General features: G+C 35.2%; 1 protein-coding gene across 3 annotated transcripts in view; it reads left to right on the top strand.

The window, feature by feature from the left end:
- The window catches only part of Dh44 (corticotropin-releasing diuretic hormone 44), a 256,898-nt gene that overhangs the window by 233,270 nt on the left and 5,364 nt on the right, over nt 1-18,264 (top strand). For 2 of the 3 annotated variants that reach the window (XM_074175049.1, XM_023164751.2), the window contains exons 2-3: nt 823-1,083; nt 16,548-17,140. In XM_074175049.1, coding sequence (XP_074031150.1) covers nt 832-1,083; nt 16,548-16,754 — 459 coding nt within the window. In that variant the 5' untranslated portion in view covers nt 823-831 and the 3' untranslated portion in view covers nt 16,755-17,140. Of the gene's footprint in view, nt 1-822; nt 1,084-16,547; nt 17,141-18,264 lie in introns of those variants that run through there. The other variant, XM_074175050.1, reaches the window with a different exon arrangement.

The following is an 18,264-nucleotide window of genomic DNA, read 5'->3' on the forward strand; positions in this document are numbered from 1 at the left end:
CTCAAATGATGTATTTTGTCACACCTTGTACACACATTGGAGTCATGTTTTTTCTTTTTCGTTAGCAGCCATGTTTTTTTTTTCAACGCTGCACATCCTGTATACCATGATGGCAGCCATGTTTTTTTCTTTAACGCTACACGCTCTGTATAGCATTTGATTGATGTGTTTCGAAACAACGCCCTGTATACCTTATGATTTTTCGACAAGCAGCCGCTTGTCACTTTCACGTTAGCAGCCATGTTTTTTTTTCAACGCTGCACACACCCTGTATACCCCCTTACTATTGTGATCATATCATTTCAAGCGCGCTAAACTCGTTATCTTTCAAACAGTGATAACGCCACCGCTAACCCGATATTCGAGCCATACACATAAAAAATACTGTGAAGCCACTTCCGTCCCAAAGTCCTCATACCTGCTCTACTGACGTGGTTCATAGAACAAATGATAATGGAAGCAAATTCATTTGAAAAACTTCAGTGTGATAGATCAGGGGTATAAAAATTGACTTGTGGTTCTGCAAAGTTGGATCTGACAGATGCTTGGTGCTATTTGTAGCTAATGTCATGATGGATATTGGATTCGATCATTAGCGATGTAAATTTGAGATACTAGAATGCTTTTTCAATTAGTTCTGTCCTATACTGATGAGAAGCAATACCGCGAAAGCACTGAATACTAGAAAATAATTTCATCATTGTCCGCCATGGTATTAGCTGAAGAAGAAATCTTCCAAATGATTTTTTGTAGAATGTATCTCCTTTCGACTCTCTCACAGTCACCAGATTGATTCACCTCAACATGTTAACTTTGTTCCAGATTCATATCATGCGCGCTCCCTTGTTCGTCCTTTGTGCTGCCCTGGTAGTGGCCATCCGAAGCGAGGACACATCAGCCGTCAACACCAACTTTTTCAACAGACAACTGGAACCTATCAACATGGCCGCCGATCAGGAAACCATCAGCTACTTGCTGCCCAAACTCGCAGCCAAGTACCGGCCCAACAGCGACTGGGCTGGAGTGACCGATCCTCGGTTCTACTTACTGACAGAGATGGAATCCAACGACTTCGACAACCAGGTAAGCGAGACATATTGCGAGTGTTGCAAGTGTTTGTTTTTGAAGGTATGACTCAGGGACTAAAAGTTTTGTTTGCTTGGTGCTAGATTAAAAATAACTCGAGAGTCCAGCCTATCAAACCAGACGAGTCAAAGGAGAACCAAAGGTGGCAGATGTCCTGAACGTCAACTGATGAGATTCCACCATTTTGATTGTAGATGTTGTGAAACAGAGCATGTTTCATTGTTTGGTCACTGGTCACTTTCACCAACACACTCTTTAAACTTACGGGACCCAAGCGTGTTTATTAGTGAGCAATGAATGAATAAGAACAGTTTCTGCATCCTCCCATATCTAATCGAAATCATCAATACTATCACTGATGTTTTTACATTTGCTCTTCCAGACTTTCCGACTTCGGTGGTACCTGCTTCACAATAACAAATAATCGTTTACTACTACGGTGATCTCTTTAATTGCTTCTTCATGAACAAACAACGAGAAAAATATTCATCAGCCATGTTTTTCAATATAATATACAATGCCGGGCCTCTTGCTGCATCGTATGTAGCTTGAATCATATGTTGAACAAGATTAGAACATTCACTTATGTAAACACCCAATTTTCTGATTTTCCGATGTTTCCACCCATTATTTCCTTGCCCCTAGAAAATTACCCTCTTTGATGAAGCCCCTTGGACCTACTTTGTTTCTCCTCTTCTAACAATGTTTTCTTTGTACTAATTTAGACAGGTTCTTTGTTGGATATTTGTAATATTCTTCTGGTTTCAGTTGTTCATTGATTACCATATCTGGACCGTCGTTCCAGGGAACATGATTTTTCTTTAGTGAATTAGTTTCATGTACGGTTTACATTATGCAGCCCAATGTTGCTCCAGCTTTGTTCTAGAGTTCTTTTCTCAGACGGCCCGTTTATGAAAGTTTTCCCATATACCTTTTCTTGAGTGTCACACAGTTTTGGTACCTGCATAGCTGGTCATTAAGTGTGAAATATAACACCGTTCAACTGTCCGCCACCACGGCACTCAAGAGAATCCAACAAGAAAAAGTCTAATGGGATCAAATCGCACGATCTCGTTGACTACTTGACCCTGCCCTCAAATCGCTCGAGCAGAATATCCAGTGTGAATACATCCTGTTGAAACCACATGTCGTTGGTTTCCAGATATCCAGTTCAGGCCAAAAGAAGTTAGTAATCAATGACCTATAGTGCTCGCTGTTGACAGTAATGGCCTGGCCAACGTCGTTCTCAAAGAAATATAGACCGATGACGCCACCAGTCCAAGTTTTGGTCTGCGAAAAGTCGACTGTTTGTTCCAAGGGCCAATTTCTGCCCTTAACTATATTTCTAAACGAGGATAGTCGCAAAGTGCGTGACCTAAGCAAACTTACGCTTTTTTTGCATTTCAATTATTATTGTGTATTGTGACACTTAACGACATCTAGTGGCGAGTAGTGGTACTATGTACTATCTTTTTCAGCTACCCACTAGGTGGCATTAGACGTAATTAAATATTTGGAATTACCGCGTTGGTTCGAGAAAGTTCTGGTTCTAGCTAGTGTATTCCGATCACCTCGAGATGGCAGTAATAATTGCATATAAAAAGGTTAGCGGCGCAACTGAGAGTTAGTCTGCGTAGGAAAGGCGAAGGAAGCGAAACTGTCTATTGTGAAATAAAGTTACACTCGTCAATACACCGTCCAATTCAGGCCAAAAGAAGTTGGTAATCAATGACCTAAAGTGCTCGCTGTTGACAGTAATGGCCTGGCCAACGTCGTTCTCAAAGAAATATAGACCGATGACGCCACCAGTCCAAGTTCTGCTCTGCGAAAAGTCGACTGCCTGGGATTCTCCTGCATACTCTCATAGACAGTGGCGATGTTTTCAAAATATCTTGCGTTTCGTCAATCAACGGGAGTTGGTCTATCATTTACTAAACCAGTGGACTCAAATTTATCCACCACATTGCAAATAGTCTTCTCGGTAGGACGATTATGGCGACCGTAAAATGGGCGAAGCGCACGGTACGTTGCCCCAACAGAAATAATTTTATTATTTGTACGTGTTGTGATTAGGCAAAACTGACTGAATGAATAACAACTAATTTGACAGATGTAGCTTTAACAAGATGGGCGTTATCATTTGTCAGAATTCGGAAGTTTCTGTTGAAAGAAACAAAATTACTGAACTATTGGGGTACGCAGCATGCAAAATAATACTCTTAGGAGATTGATTCCGATATTTCGACACTTTTTATTGTCAACGTCAGGGAAACTACCAGAGTAAGAATATGTGTATTTACATATTGCTTAAGTTCTGATAAAACTACTTATATTGTCCACGAGGTTGTATGCAAATGGTGGAAAAATCATCAAATATATGTACAACAAAACATTTTGGTAAAGTTGACAATACAATATTTGTAACAGATCAAAATGATATTACTATAAAACACTCTTGAAACTTTCAGTCAATTCTTAAAATAAGTTATTAATGCTGAAATTTAATACGACGCAGAGAATATTCGAGTTATATTTCATCAGTTCGGACTTCCATTGTCTAATATAATATAAATTGATTTGAAATCCCTAAAAAAAATTTTAAAATTAACTGAAAATAACAATTTTATTAAACAAAAGACTGAAATTACAAATAAATAACATACAAGCAGCAACAAAAAAACAAAAAACTGAAATAATAATAAAAGCTAAAAATTAAAAAATATTATTAACAAAAACTGAAAAATAAAAATTAAAAGATTCAAACCAAGTTACGTCACGACGTTTCGATTGTTAGTATCCACAATCGTCTTCGGTTCGGTTCGAATATCGATGTTGATGGATGCTTGTTTTTTACCTTAAGGTCAAAATTTCAACAGTGGTGTCAATCTAATCAGTTGAGGCAACTGGTTTTTGAATTGTTACTGTTAGTTTTAATTACACTGGTCAATAAAATTTTAACTGTTTTTTGTCACATGAAAACTTTGAATCTACTAGGGTCACTAACCAATACTGTATCAATGGAAAAAAATCGACACAACAGGTTTTTGTCTTGACATCAAAGCATATATTTTGGTGAAAATTACAAAAATCAATCACACTTAGAGAAATTATTACTTACCGTACAATAAATATTTATGATTTTCGTGAATATTTGTCTTTTGGTAGGTCCTTTCTCAGTTTCCAACAATAATGTGCTAGCATTCCTGGGCTCCATTTCCAATGATACGCTTCTCTATTAAGTAAATGTCCTGATGGAATCTCTTCCCTTGTTCGTCACTCACAGCACTCAAATCTAGATGAGAGTCAAACATTCGTATTTTTTAGGACACATCACACACCAACGCTTTATCTGACATTATTATTTGTTCCTCTATTAAGTCTTTGTGTTTTCCGCTTTATGATTTCCTAGGAAATTTTGGACAACACTCACAAAACATTTACAGGAGATTTTTTCCTGGTCATTTAGTTCTCCTTCAGAGCTTTTATCCTTCATCGGGGTTCACTAAAGGCTTATTTTTAACATTTTTATGTCCTAGAGTAAGTGAATCACGTTTGAGCCACATTTTATTTTAATAGTGACTTTTTCTGTCTCTGCTGTCCTATTCGCAAATAAAACAGTAAAATTTTGTGTAATCGACATGTAGTCCAAGCAAATAATAAATAACTTTCAAATCGCCACAAATTTTCCAAGCGTGTTCACTGTTTTTAATTTTTTCAAGAAGAAATCTCATATTTTCGTAAGTCTCTTCCATGAGCAACCGGCACTGAAGGGAGTTCGTTTCTATTATGCAGCAACACTGCTTTCAAACTAGTTTTTGAGAAGTCAATGAACAATCGCCAGTGACTTGGATCATATTCAAAATTCAACAAATTTATCACAATATAAATATTATGACAATGGACTAAATCATTCACTATAGAAAAGTAAGCTTTTATTTCATCGTCACAATGTCGAAAATAAGAAACTTTTGAAAGTAAATTCCAGTTCTTTAATCTAGACCCAAAAATCACAACCTGTTTTTTAGACAAATTCAAATCACGTAGTATATGGTATAAACGTAAGGAGTTTCACACACGTTACACAACATTTATCTGGGATCCAGAATTTATCTTGATACTGAACAGTAAATCCAAAATATCCTTAAGAGTCAGGGTTAGTAGAACCCTTTCGTTGCATATTTGCGATGTACCTAACGAAAATAAAATATATGTTAGCTGATGCAATAGTTATACAGCCGCCTAAATGACGTATATTAGGTCAGAAATGAATATATAGCTGTCACAAAAAAACTGGATGTGATTGAAACAAAATTATTATATATTTATAATAGGGGTTGGCTAACATAAACAAAACACATTACAAAGTTCATGTGGCAAAAACACTGTTGACTTGTGTTATACTTCATAAAGTGTGAGCTGAAAAAGAAATTCATTTCTGGGATCATTCTGTATAACAAATTGATCTATTCTCTCTGGAAAAGAAACAAATGGATTACAAACAACCATTGATTGAGTTGATTACTCCATTAACTTGAGTGAGGTTTGGTGAATCCCTTTGTGATAACACCCGCGTTTCATTCGTAAGGGCTAATGTCGTATTAGTGCAATGGAGGATTCTTGTCACCGTACTTTGTGTGGTTTTTGCAAAAAGATTCATCGGCCCTCGCAGATTCAAGGAGATTTTTTAATGATCCCAGTAAAGTCCACTTCTGCCAATTGTTATCTAGCACAACAATAACATTTATTTAAAAGTTGAAGATATTAGTTTTTTTGAGGAATAAGCTCATGAGCTTATAACTTCTCAATCATCGAATGAAAATGTGGGAAAGAGAAGATGGAAGAAAACTACAATAAAACCTCTTCATGAACATATGTACAGCATACACAGAAGTTACTTTCTTATACAAACAGGAAGAAAATTCTCTTTCGAAATAACTACTTTCATATGAACAATGAATTGTTCGTTGTGGAATTGAAACAGATATCATTCATGGGAACACTCCACAATGTTATACATGAAGGAGTATTGATGTAAAATATCACTCACATCCTCAGTGGTGTACTTCGAAATTTTGGGACAAGGTACTTGTCTCTTCACCTCTTCAGCACCATTTTGGATAACAATACAAGACGAACCAATCATTTCTTTCATAAAATTACGACTTTGTCACCGGAAGAGACAACTTGCTCTTATCATATAACAGCACATATGCACATACATACTGTTAGTTAATCCAAGCCATAGGAATTCAATATGAATTGAGTAGGACATGTTTTCAGAACAGATTTTTTTTTGAGAACAAGAAATGGAACTGGCCAATACCTTCTTGGTGAAAACCCAAATCAAAACTATAGTAATACAGTTCACTGGAATATTTATACTATAGAATAACAAAATCTTAAATTGTAAGGAAAGAAAGGACATGCTGGCAATTTTCTTCGTCATAATCAGAAAACATCTCTGTGAATGTAAGGTCGTCAGGTCTGCAAATCCAGGAGGCCAGTCCTGGAATGATACTGACAAGCACATTTTTTACTGAAGTGTCTATTCCGTGAAAACTGAAATCGTTTTAATAGATTCGGAATATATTTTACAGCATGAATTGTAACAAAACTTGCGTTAGATAAGAGAAAAACTTTGCTTGAACAGGGCTACCTTCTGTTTGAATGGATGGAACGAAAATGTGATGGGTAACGATTATACTCTGAATCAATTTGCGTAGTTATATAATTATATTCAATCTTATTGGGTATTCAATAGAACCTTTCAAGGATTTCAGTCCAGGTTCATATATTTATTTTTATCATCATCAAGTTTCCTTGATTGTGATAGAATATATGGCACTGTGCGGATTATGTAGGTGTTCGATTGGAATTTAAAAAATGTATATTGTAGTAATATGTAACATTTTAATGAGTTTTTCAACAAAAAACTCAAAGTATCATTACTCATTCTCCATACTCATATTCCATAGAGGGGAATATACTGTGTATTGTGTTGAATGTTCTAGGAAATATTAGTTTGTTGTGATACGAAGAACTTTTCAAACCTGTAAGTATCAAAGTACATATAATTTTGGATGTAATTAGTAGAAATCAGCTGGCCATAGATACACTTAGAAATATTATTCGGCGGGTTCTAACCAAATAATGAAATAAAAACCAATTATTGATTGTAAAAATTTCAAATGGAAAGATATACCTAGTTGTGAGACATCACAACAAAAAAGGAGGCCTGTTTTTTCCATTTAAGAACTATCTCAACAGTATTCCATTGAACTAATCACATTTGTTCTTACAATTCTGATAGTGAAAAATTTCTGTTGATCTGATTTTCTATTTTCCTACTGCTAACAAGTGTGTATTCCCAAAATAATTCTCTACACCTCAATAAGTAGCTACTTTGTAACACTTTGATCGGAATTGAGATGAATACATTTTCTACAATAGAATAGCTTTTCAATATTCGTTACTATAAAAACAAAATATTCGAGATAGATGAAAACATTTAGCACAAAGCCGAGTCTTACAATAATGTTCAGTTTTCGAACAAAACTTCAAATGTAAATGTTATATTTTATTAATGATTCGAACCAAAATCCACATTACTAATTAGTTATCTCCGCTAACAAAATATGACATGATTAGAGCTCGCCGAGCATCTCAGAAATTATGGCAAGCTGATTAATGGGAAGTATCTGATGTTATGAAAGTAGCATAGAAGCATGCTCATACTCAGACAGCATGTATGTTCAACACATTAATATTTCGTAGACACAACACAATTCACACAACTATCATGAGTTGGGAAGACCGAATTTTTGTTAGATGTATGTTTTGATTGAGAAGAAACAAAAGTTAAATATTTGGTAGAAATTCTATTAACCACAAATATGGCAAAGATTATTCTTGGTGGGTGAATTGGTAGGACGGAAATTTATGGAATATTTCTTTTTATTTTTCAATACTCTTCTCAACCTAAAAATCACAAGAGTGGTTGATGAAACTGATTCTTCAGTCAGAAATGAACTTTCAACTTATTACTTTAGATTTATATTGATGATGGAAAGGTCAAATGGAATATATTTTCAGAGAACTCAGAAATTCCGAAATCAGTAGCTACCTATAGAGATAAAATATTGTAAATGTTCAAATTTCACGAGCTACGTGAATTTTGAGTGAAAATGGAATAAGGTGCTCAAAAATACTTGAAATGATGAGTGACATACGGTGATTGTAATCTGAGTCAGAAAAATGTTTACAAATAGTACAAGCTTTTCACAGAAGGTCGAGAAGATGTGAATGACGATACTTTTCCTGGGCGCCCTAGTAAATCAACAACCGATAAAAATGTGGAGAAAGTGAAGAAAATTGTTATGGGGAATCGTCGAATAACTATTAGGAAAGTTGATGAAGATGTCAGCATATCGGTTGTCTCAGTCCAAATGGAAGAAGAGCCCAGGAGAGCCAAGAGAAAAAAAAGCATGCCAAGTTCGATCAAATGGCGTAGTGCATCAGGAGTTCCTGTCACATGGTGGTACGTATTGCTTGTCAGAAGCAATACGACAAAAGCGTCCTATATTAAATAATTTATGGCATTCACATTACGATAATGCAGGGGTAGCTCCTTTACAGAACACCCCCACTCCTCCACTTTTGTCGTCATTCAGTCAACCAATCAGAAGCTACCACGGTACAGCGGGAAATTCAAAACAGTAGATGAGCAAGCTTGGTCCTGGTGGAATATTGGACTAATAGCGAATTGTTGATATTTAAAGCCGTAGTTTTGTTGGGACCAAAATTGACTAATTTTCTATACTTAACCTCATTTGTGGATTTTCGTAGAATTCTAAGGAAACTGTAATGTCATTTCCTTGTAGAAGATAGGAAAACATCCTTAGGGAAGAATTGATGTTTAATATAAAGGTGTGTATTTGTAAGAGTGAGAGGGACTCGTGTGAAGTAATCGATGCAAAGAGAGATGAAGAAGGTATCGAGGTTATAAGCCGCTATCGCAAGCATGACATATTCGGTGTTGTCGGTTGAAAAATAAATCGTTGTTTATGGGGCGACGTAGCGGTGCCGGTTTCAAAATAGGCATGAATGGTTGAGAATATGACTTGATAACAATTGTATGGTAATGTGATGACTACGACTAGGAGGGTCTTACGTTTCAACGTGCATTACTAAGTCGTATCTTTGTTAACCAAGTTAGCATCATCTGGAGAAGAAGGAGATGGCACTCAAAGGTGTCCGATCAAAAAATTTACTCATTTGAGCAAGGCGTTTGACTGTGTTTCTCAACACTGAAACTGAAACTGAACTGAAACTGAAACTGAATGAATACGAAATCAGAGAAGTTGCACTTTCCCTCTTCAGCTCTTACTTGAACAATCGTAAACAATGCGTTGATCTTGGTGAAAACAGAACTTCAGATCTCTTGCCAATCGAATCTGGAGTACCACGGGGCTTCGTTTTGGTACCTCTGTTGTTCATCATTTATAAAATTGACTTCTTCTTTCACTTATTACCATATAAAATGCGTAATATAAATGCGTAATAAATGCGTAATCTATGACACAACACTCCTGTGTACCAACCAAAACTGTGAGAACTTGCTCGCCACAATGAAAACTGTGGTAAATCAGGCTGCGAAATGGTTCAATGATAACGTTTTGAAACTAAATAAAGATAAAATTCAAACTATCACATTCTCTGAAAATAATAATATAGCAAAAGGTGAAACTTTCAAACTACTAGGCATCATCCTAGACGATACTCTGATTTGGTCATACCACACCGAAGAATTAGGCTCGAAACTTTCCAAATAACCGTTTCTACTCAGGCAATTGAAGAATTGTGTGAACTTGAACACTCTTCTATCGGCATACTATGCTTTTTTTATTCCCATGTTAGCTACGGTACTTTACTTTGGAGAAATTGTCCCAATGCTGAGAAAATACTTTTACTATGAAAGCAAGCTATTAGAATAATTTCAAATGCCGGTTTCAGAGATAACTGCCGGCCTCTTTTCATAAAACTAAATATAATGACGGTTACCTGTATCTTTTTCTCAATTGGAAATTCATGACCACAAAAACGAACATTTGACCAATTCACAGGTTAATGAACATAACACTAGAGGTGCCAATCTCTTGAAACCACGCAGGCTGAAACTACACAAATCCTGGATCAATACACTCTATGTAGATATTTATAATATATTGCCACCCACTGTTAAAGATCTACCTATATTTAGTTTCAAGAAGTTTACCAAAATTTTTTTGACAACTCACATGTTTCTGAATCATTTTAATCTTGGCCTTCAATTACCATTTTTTTTTCAATTTTAAATACCATGTTATTTACATCATGTTTGTATATCTCATATACATTTGTGTCACCATTGGTAATAGTTGTGTACATTTTTTTTGTAACCTATTTGAAATTTGTGTTGGTTTTTTATATGTTTGTATGGCTCAATCATTATTGTTTTGACATGCTACAAATGTATTTTTTTATAAAACGTGGTTAAATAAACTATCTATGTATGTATGTATGTATGTATTTTTGTGGCTCTTTCACGCCTGAACAACTGAACGGATTTAGATGAAAAATTCAGCTTATACATCAGAATAACATATAGAATACAATTTACAAAGGTTTTGTGTGATTTTAGTTATAATATAACGATAAGTATCAAGTCAGAAAAATTCTTGCTCCCTAGAGAGTGCGCTCCCTATACCGTTGGAGTTTCATGCAGATAATGTACCGTTAGATTGTTTATCTTAAATAGTTCTATCTACCTTTTATGTGGTAGCCACTATATGCCAAATACTGATCTATAATTACAATTGATTTAGATACTATTTTTACAATGCACATTTTAGAATATCTGTCAAATTCTTATAAAAATTGATGAAATTGTTGTTTTAAGTATTTAATATAGATAAACTTTGTTTTTTACACTAAACAATTTGGACGAATCGTTCGAAACTCATCACGAAAAGATTCATTTGACGCAACGCAGAAAGCCATTACGCGTCACGTCTACTGTAAAACGACGGTAGACGATGCTCGGGAGTAGAGGATCGGTCGGTCTAACGCTAGTTGCACACACACCGATTTTGGACGCCCAGTATAAAATCGGCCGATATTTTATTGGTAGCGGGTGCTTGCACACTCACCGGATTTTTATCGGTGAAACAATCAGTTGCTTTGTTGTCGTAATTAGCATGCACTACCAAAACGAAGTTAATGCGTAGTAACTACTATTTTACCGAGCATTCGAAACTGGAATGGTCGGTAAAAAACCGGTGAGTATGCAAGAGTGTATTTAGTCATGTACGCCACTACTTCCCGGTTCTGCCGGCGATACAGTGGCAGTGGACGGCTGCCCACCAGTATTTTACCGGCGACGATCACCGGTCGGCGTGTGTGCCAGGTCCCGTTCCCACATGTGGTTCACTATTGGAATTTGGAAGACCGGTACAAAGTCGGCCGTCCAAAATCGGTGTGTGTGCAACTAGCGTAAGCAATGAATCCCAAGAACGCGACCCGAACGTGGGCAGATGCGAGAGGATAGACGTCGTTGTCGTTTGTGTTAGTGTTATGAATTTCTTTATAGGTGACATATTTCGATTCTCGAAGGTATTCATTACTTAGTGCAGTAGGCATATTTTTTCAGTTACTGTATTTTTTAAGTGAAAATATGAATTACTAGCTGATGCTGATGATGGTTATTTATACAGGGAATCAGGAATTTCCACCCCAAGTGGGAAAAATAGGATTTGAAAGATTGTATTGAATTTCTTCAGTTTTGAAGTTGGAAACCTAAAGTTTTGGGTTGATGAAAAAATATTGTAACTTTCTGTTCAAAATGATCTGTCACGGAACTTTATGTGACAAACCAAATTCTATGCGGGCGAAGCCGCAGACAACAACTAGTACAGTAATAAACTGAAAATATTAAAATTTGGGAAAATGAACAGCATCAATGTAAAGAGTACAAAATTCTCTATCGATCAGTAGGTATGTACCACGACATAGTAGAATTAATGTTTATTGAGATATGCAGCTACAAAACACATGCCATTGAAACGGACAAAACTTTGGAAAAAACCTAATAGAAGCAGCTAGACTCACGTGACGGAATGAATGATCACATGACATTAAGTCAGACTATTGAAACAACCTCATATTTCATATTTGTAATATTTCTACATTCTTCATCAAGCCAACCAAAATACATATTTCCGATAATAATATCTCAACTGTTTCAACTTTCATGACTAGGTAAGTTCCCAGTGGGAACTTACTTTACTCCTATTTATTTTCAATGAACTTTGGGGAGCAACATTTAATTGAAAAACCGATCCACAGGGAAGGCAAGTATGATTGATATATAAGAAATATTCAATCAAAACTTTGTTAGCTCTTCGATGAACTTTGTATTTGAACGTATCCGTCAACATTAGGGGAATAACCGACTCATGGGCGGCGAGATTTTTTTTCCGTAGGTAGCGACAAAAATTTTACAACTGAATTAAAAAATATCTCGAAAAAAACATATATTACGTAACATTGCAATGCTAACAATCAATGGACATTATCTGAGAAATGTATTAACTCAATTGCTCCTAAAACACCTATTACTAAGTAATTTGTTTTAAAAAGATATGTTTTTCCGTTAACCAGCTGTCGCACCCCTACGAACGAAACTTGTGCGAGCTAAAGTCTAACGAGGTCTTACCTTTTAACGTGTGATTACTAAGTGATTTGAAACTTGAACGTTCATATCCAACAAATTCAAAAACGTTTTGGTTTTTTAGAGAATGACGAGAGCATGTACTTCAATAAAGCTTTGGTATATACAAACGTGTATAAAAGTGACCACATCATGAAATATCATTGGAGTGATAAAAAAAATTAAAATATATCACTTGACGAGTTAGTATTAATTATTATTATTTTTTTATTATTTAAATGTTGATTATTATTATGGACATCACCAATGAATTTCATTTTCAAATATTTGTTCCATTTATATTATATTACTAGTATGGAAATAAAATTTCATAAATAGAAAAAGTACGTATTTTTATCTACTCATAGGATAACTCACTTGTTATGTAATTTCGGCAGTTATATCTGACCATGAAGCCGTTATTTCAAAATTTTCGGAAAAATATGTAATAAAAACATCTTCAAGAAATTCAAAGACGAATGCGAAAAAAATCTGTGGAAAGCTGTTTTGTTATTAAGTGATTCAATATGTGCGTTTCAGGAACTACTAACTGAGGTATTTGAAGAATATTTCCCAAAACAAAAAATTTAAAAAAAATAAAAAACCTGCGTAACACAAGGCATTAGATCATCTGCAATAAACTTGAGATGATTACATACTTTACATATTTCAATAACTGTCGCCGAATAGATAGTAGATAAATGTGCTACAGAAATGTACTACAATGACAAAAAAAAAATGGCAGGTAACAAGTCAAAGAAAACTGGGCCGCCACCTGGGTCACCAGATATAAGACCTCTTTACTGGATAATAGTTGTCCATACAATTTTAATATTTGTTTTCTACCGCTTGACTATGAGGCAAACCAGTCATAACCAGCACCTCTGAAACCATAGCAGTAGAACTTCTTTAAAAGGAGTCTATGATTTACGCAATCGAAGGCTTTTGAAAAGTCACAAAACACTCCCCGTTGATAAGGTTCGTAAAAGTTTCACAAGTTTTTCAATCACTTTCGAAAGTGTTGAGAGTAAAGAGATTGGGTTCTTTAATTGCTTGGATCTTCAGAATCACCACCTCTGAATAGTGAAAAGGCAAGAGATGTTTTGTGACATGTGCAAACGATCTATTGTTTTTAATGTCTCGTAGTATTTATTTCAATTCCAATAAGTTTGTATCCGTAAAGTGGAAATTACTGGATACATCAATGTGGTTAAGAAATTCCATGAGATCTGATTGAGGTTCTAGGGTAGATGTTAATTTTTGTGCAATAGAAGTCATTGCGAGTTTCGGAATTTATGTTGATGTTTTAATTTCGTGTTGAGTTTGATTAACAATATTAAAAATCAATATCGCATCGTACAATGAACAATCACAACGGAATATAACTGAAATAAAATGAATGAAATATGTTGTTCGCAATAAACCATTTCCGATCTATTATTGAAAAAAAAAATCTGTTTAAAATCTGTTTTCCGTTAACCAGCTGTCGCACCCCTACGAACGACAACCCTCAGAAGTCGAAACTTGTGCGAGCTAAGGATTAACGAGGTCTTACCTTTTAACGTGTGATTCCTAACACGGGTTGGACGGTAGCAAGTGAAGATCGATCGTTCAGACTAGAGCTTGAACCACCGACCAACACGACAGTCAATTCGAGTGAGTGAACAAAGCACCCACGCCGAACCGCTTGGCTACCGACTGAGCAATATAAAAAGCCAGAAGTTCATATCATTTCAAAACAAGAAATAAACGGGTGAAAATATATTTTGATATGGATGTAAAAAGTCAATAATACTAGGTTGAATTAGAACATACAGTGTGTAAAAGCCAAATGGAATAAATTCATTATTTCAGTTACTGTAGGTACATATTTTTTTAAAATCCTGAAACACGTCAAATGTAAATTATAGTTTGACATTCTTCAACATGAAAATGCCACCCCTATCTTCAACCCCCTTCGAATGACTTGTACAACCCCTAATTGTTTAAATGGGAAGTATAGGTTTGGAATGACATCATTTTGAAGTAGTGCCAAATAATTATCGCCATTCAAGTTGCCCTCAATGAAAAAGGGGCAAATGATATGGTTTCCTACAATTCCTCCCCAAACATTAACCTTTTGAGGGTATTTCGTGTGTTCTTCTCTCATCCAGTGAGGATTTTCCGTTGACCATTAGCGGCAATGTTGCCGATTAGAAAAAGTACACTCATCAAAAAACATAACGTCTTCTAATTGGATGATATTTGCTAATAAATGCCCATCATTTGCTCACAAAAATAAGTGCTATCAAAATCGTCTTCCATGAGCTTCTGAGTAGGTATCATTTTATAGGGATACATTTTATTTTCTTTCAATATATTTACTATCGATGTATGGCTAACATTGAATGTAGTGGATGCCTGTCTACTCGATGTATGTGGATTTTCCTCAAACTGAAGCATCACTTCTAATTTGAGTTCATCACTCATTGAATTGAAACCTACTTTTTTAATTTGCCCCACATGACCAAGCTCGCGAAACTGCTTCTCTATTTTTCTCATTGTTCCATGAGATATGGGTGGTAAATTATGAAGATTCTCATGAAATAGGCGAACTACTGCCTGTTGTGTTCGGGTTTCATTTCCTTAACCAAGCATTTGTAAAACTGTTATTTTATGCATTTCGTTGATCTAACCATTTGTCAGACTTGAAGTTAACGAACTTTAAACTTAAATTAAAACACTGACTAATGTTATATACAAAACAAGTTGCCACGGAAATTATTTACAGTTTTTCAAAGGATACCATCTAAAAAGAACATTGCTATGGTTTTTTTCTTACTTTCTCATTATCGATACCTTAACATGAAATCAGTTTTGAGTGTATTTTATCGAATTTTAGTTACCACATGATTTTGATTTATTTTATCTTGATTTTTGCAATGAACATGAAAGCGATAACATTTTTGACTAGAGAATGAAGAGACCTTGCAAACGATATATCACAAACCTTTACTTTCCATTTAAAAATTTGGGGGTTATGCCTGTCATCCGACGGGGGTTGAAGGTAGGGGTAGCATGTTTTCGTTGAAGTACGTCAAATTATAATTTAAATTTGACGTGTTTCGGGATTTTGTTAAAATATATACCGTAACTGCAATAATGAATTTATTCCATTTGGCTTTTGCACACTGTATGTTCGAAACAAGTGAATCAACATGAACAAAAAATAATCAGAGAATCGCTAGTTAAATGTACATAGGCCGCGAAATTTGAACATTCGCCTTATTTTTTGAACACACCACGTATTATTCACCTCTAGGTCTCTTTTATCGACATGGTAGGTAAATGACATATTGAAATGAAAAAACACATGAGTCCGTGTTAGTAGGTTATTTTCAATATTATATGGGTGTTCAAAATATAGGTTTTTTTAGTGAATGTCATTGCATTTGCATTTGCCTTTGTTATTGCATGTTATTGTAATATACCATTCCTGAACATTGTCCCTTTGAAGTTGTTCATATTGTCGATATATTGGAAAATGTTCAAGTCGTCAGCAAAAAAAGATTCATTGATTTTTATAACTCTGTGTATTCTGTTTATTTTTTTATATACTGCCCATATCTTTGATATACCGCCTGATGAATCATTATATCATACAGCATGAAAAATTGACTTGCTGCATGAACTCGGAGCCATATCCAAGTAACCAACAAGTTTTTTTTTGTTCCAGGTGGCCAATAACAGAAGAATAAGAAACAAGAGATACGATTTCGACGTGTATGAACCAAGGCAGGTCAGATACGATTTCGGGGAGGAGCCCAGTCTTTCTATCAACGCAAACATCCAGAACCTGAGGCAGGCTTATGCTAAAACGAAACTTCGAGAAAGGCTCGCAGCAAACAGAAAGTTTTTGGAAAACCTTCGCGACTCCCAGTAACTTCCATACCGTCACTTCTACTACTAGGAAAATAAAAACGAAGAAGAATTCCTCGTGCCGAACGGATTCTTCTTCGTTTTTCTGTACATCGATAGATCTGATTAGTTCAAAAACTGGGGAGGAAGTGATTCGAAATAGATGAAATAAAAACACATTCCATAAGTCTAGTCATATTATTTATTTATTTATTAATTTAGTTCGAAGCAGTAATTATGCACAAGCAGTATTACGAATTTTTACCTTATTTGGATGAATTCGTTCGATGTAAGAGCCTAGAGTTTTATTGTTGACATGTATATTTTCCATTGTATTTTAATATGACTGTTTTATACGCTGATTTGTTCATATGTAAATGTTTGTTGCTAGAATAAATATATTACGTCGAATATGTGCCAATTCATTTCTTTAAACAGATCCACAATTTCCTTAATGAAATAAACTTTTGAATATGGATTTTTTGAATATTTCTGAATACATTTAGTTGCATTTTGAAAATTACTATAGTGTAAAACTAACATTCAGAGTTTTTATAAAAATTGTAATCTGATAACAATCCGAAATTTTATGTCATCCCACATAAACTACAGGCCAGTTGAACAACTATCGAATAAATTTTTTTAAAACTTTCTTCATTTTCAAACAATATGTTATTGAGAAAAGTTGTTTACAATCATATACAATGTGATGAAATTCTACTAGAATTCTCATTGTTTTCTGTATTTTGTTTAGTCACTCCCGAATTATATATTTTCTTCGAATACTGATCAAATTCAAAATAGCCTCCATCAAAATGAAGCGTAACGTGAATGGTAACAGTACCAATACTTTTCTTAAAATGAATAATAATAAAGCATATTAGAAAACTCTGAATGGAAGTGCATACATTTTTATTCATGCACTTATGAAGACGTTTCAAACAGAACAGATATTATAGAAATGTAGGCTTTTGACGGCTGGCCGTCAATGTTTCGGTTGAAGAAGAGTACTTCAACCGCGTCACTGAAGATGACTGCCGCAGTTGCAGTTGAAACGTTTGGAGGTTGTAACGAAAGAAAACCACGGCAAAACCTGGAAATCAGCAAAAACAAAACAGATATTATCTGAAATCTGAAATCTTAAATCTTATTTTCCGTTATTCAGCTGTCACACCCCTACGAATGACAATCCTAAGAAGTTGGAACTTGAGCGAGCTAAGGATTAACGAGGTCTTACCTTTTAACGTGTGATTCCTAACACGGGTTGTACGATAACAAGTGAAAATCGATCGTTCAGACTGGGGTTTGAACCACCGACTAACACGGCGGTTGATTTGAGTGACTGAACAAAGCACCCACGTCGAATCGCCTGGCTACCGGAAAAATATACTATTGCGAATAGCTGTAGAAAATCGAATAAGCCCTTATGTGTAGTTTGACAGAATTTTTAGAACTCACCTGTCAAGAGTTTTTGCTTTTTAAATGTCTGTGATTACAAATCTCTCGTTCTGCGTTGTTAACTTTACCTGTATGAA

Source organism: Leptinotarsa decemlineata, unplaced genomic scaffold (genome assembly GCF_025532065.1).
Source record: "Leptinotarsa decemlineata unplaced genomic scaffold, Ldec_3_MD MMD2_tig00000882_RagTag_RagTag, whole genome shotgun sequence".
Taxonomy (NCBI): Eukaryota; Metazoa; Arthropoda; class Insecta; order Coleoptera; family Chrysomelidae; genus Leptinotarsa; species Leptinotarsa decemlineata.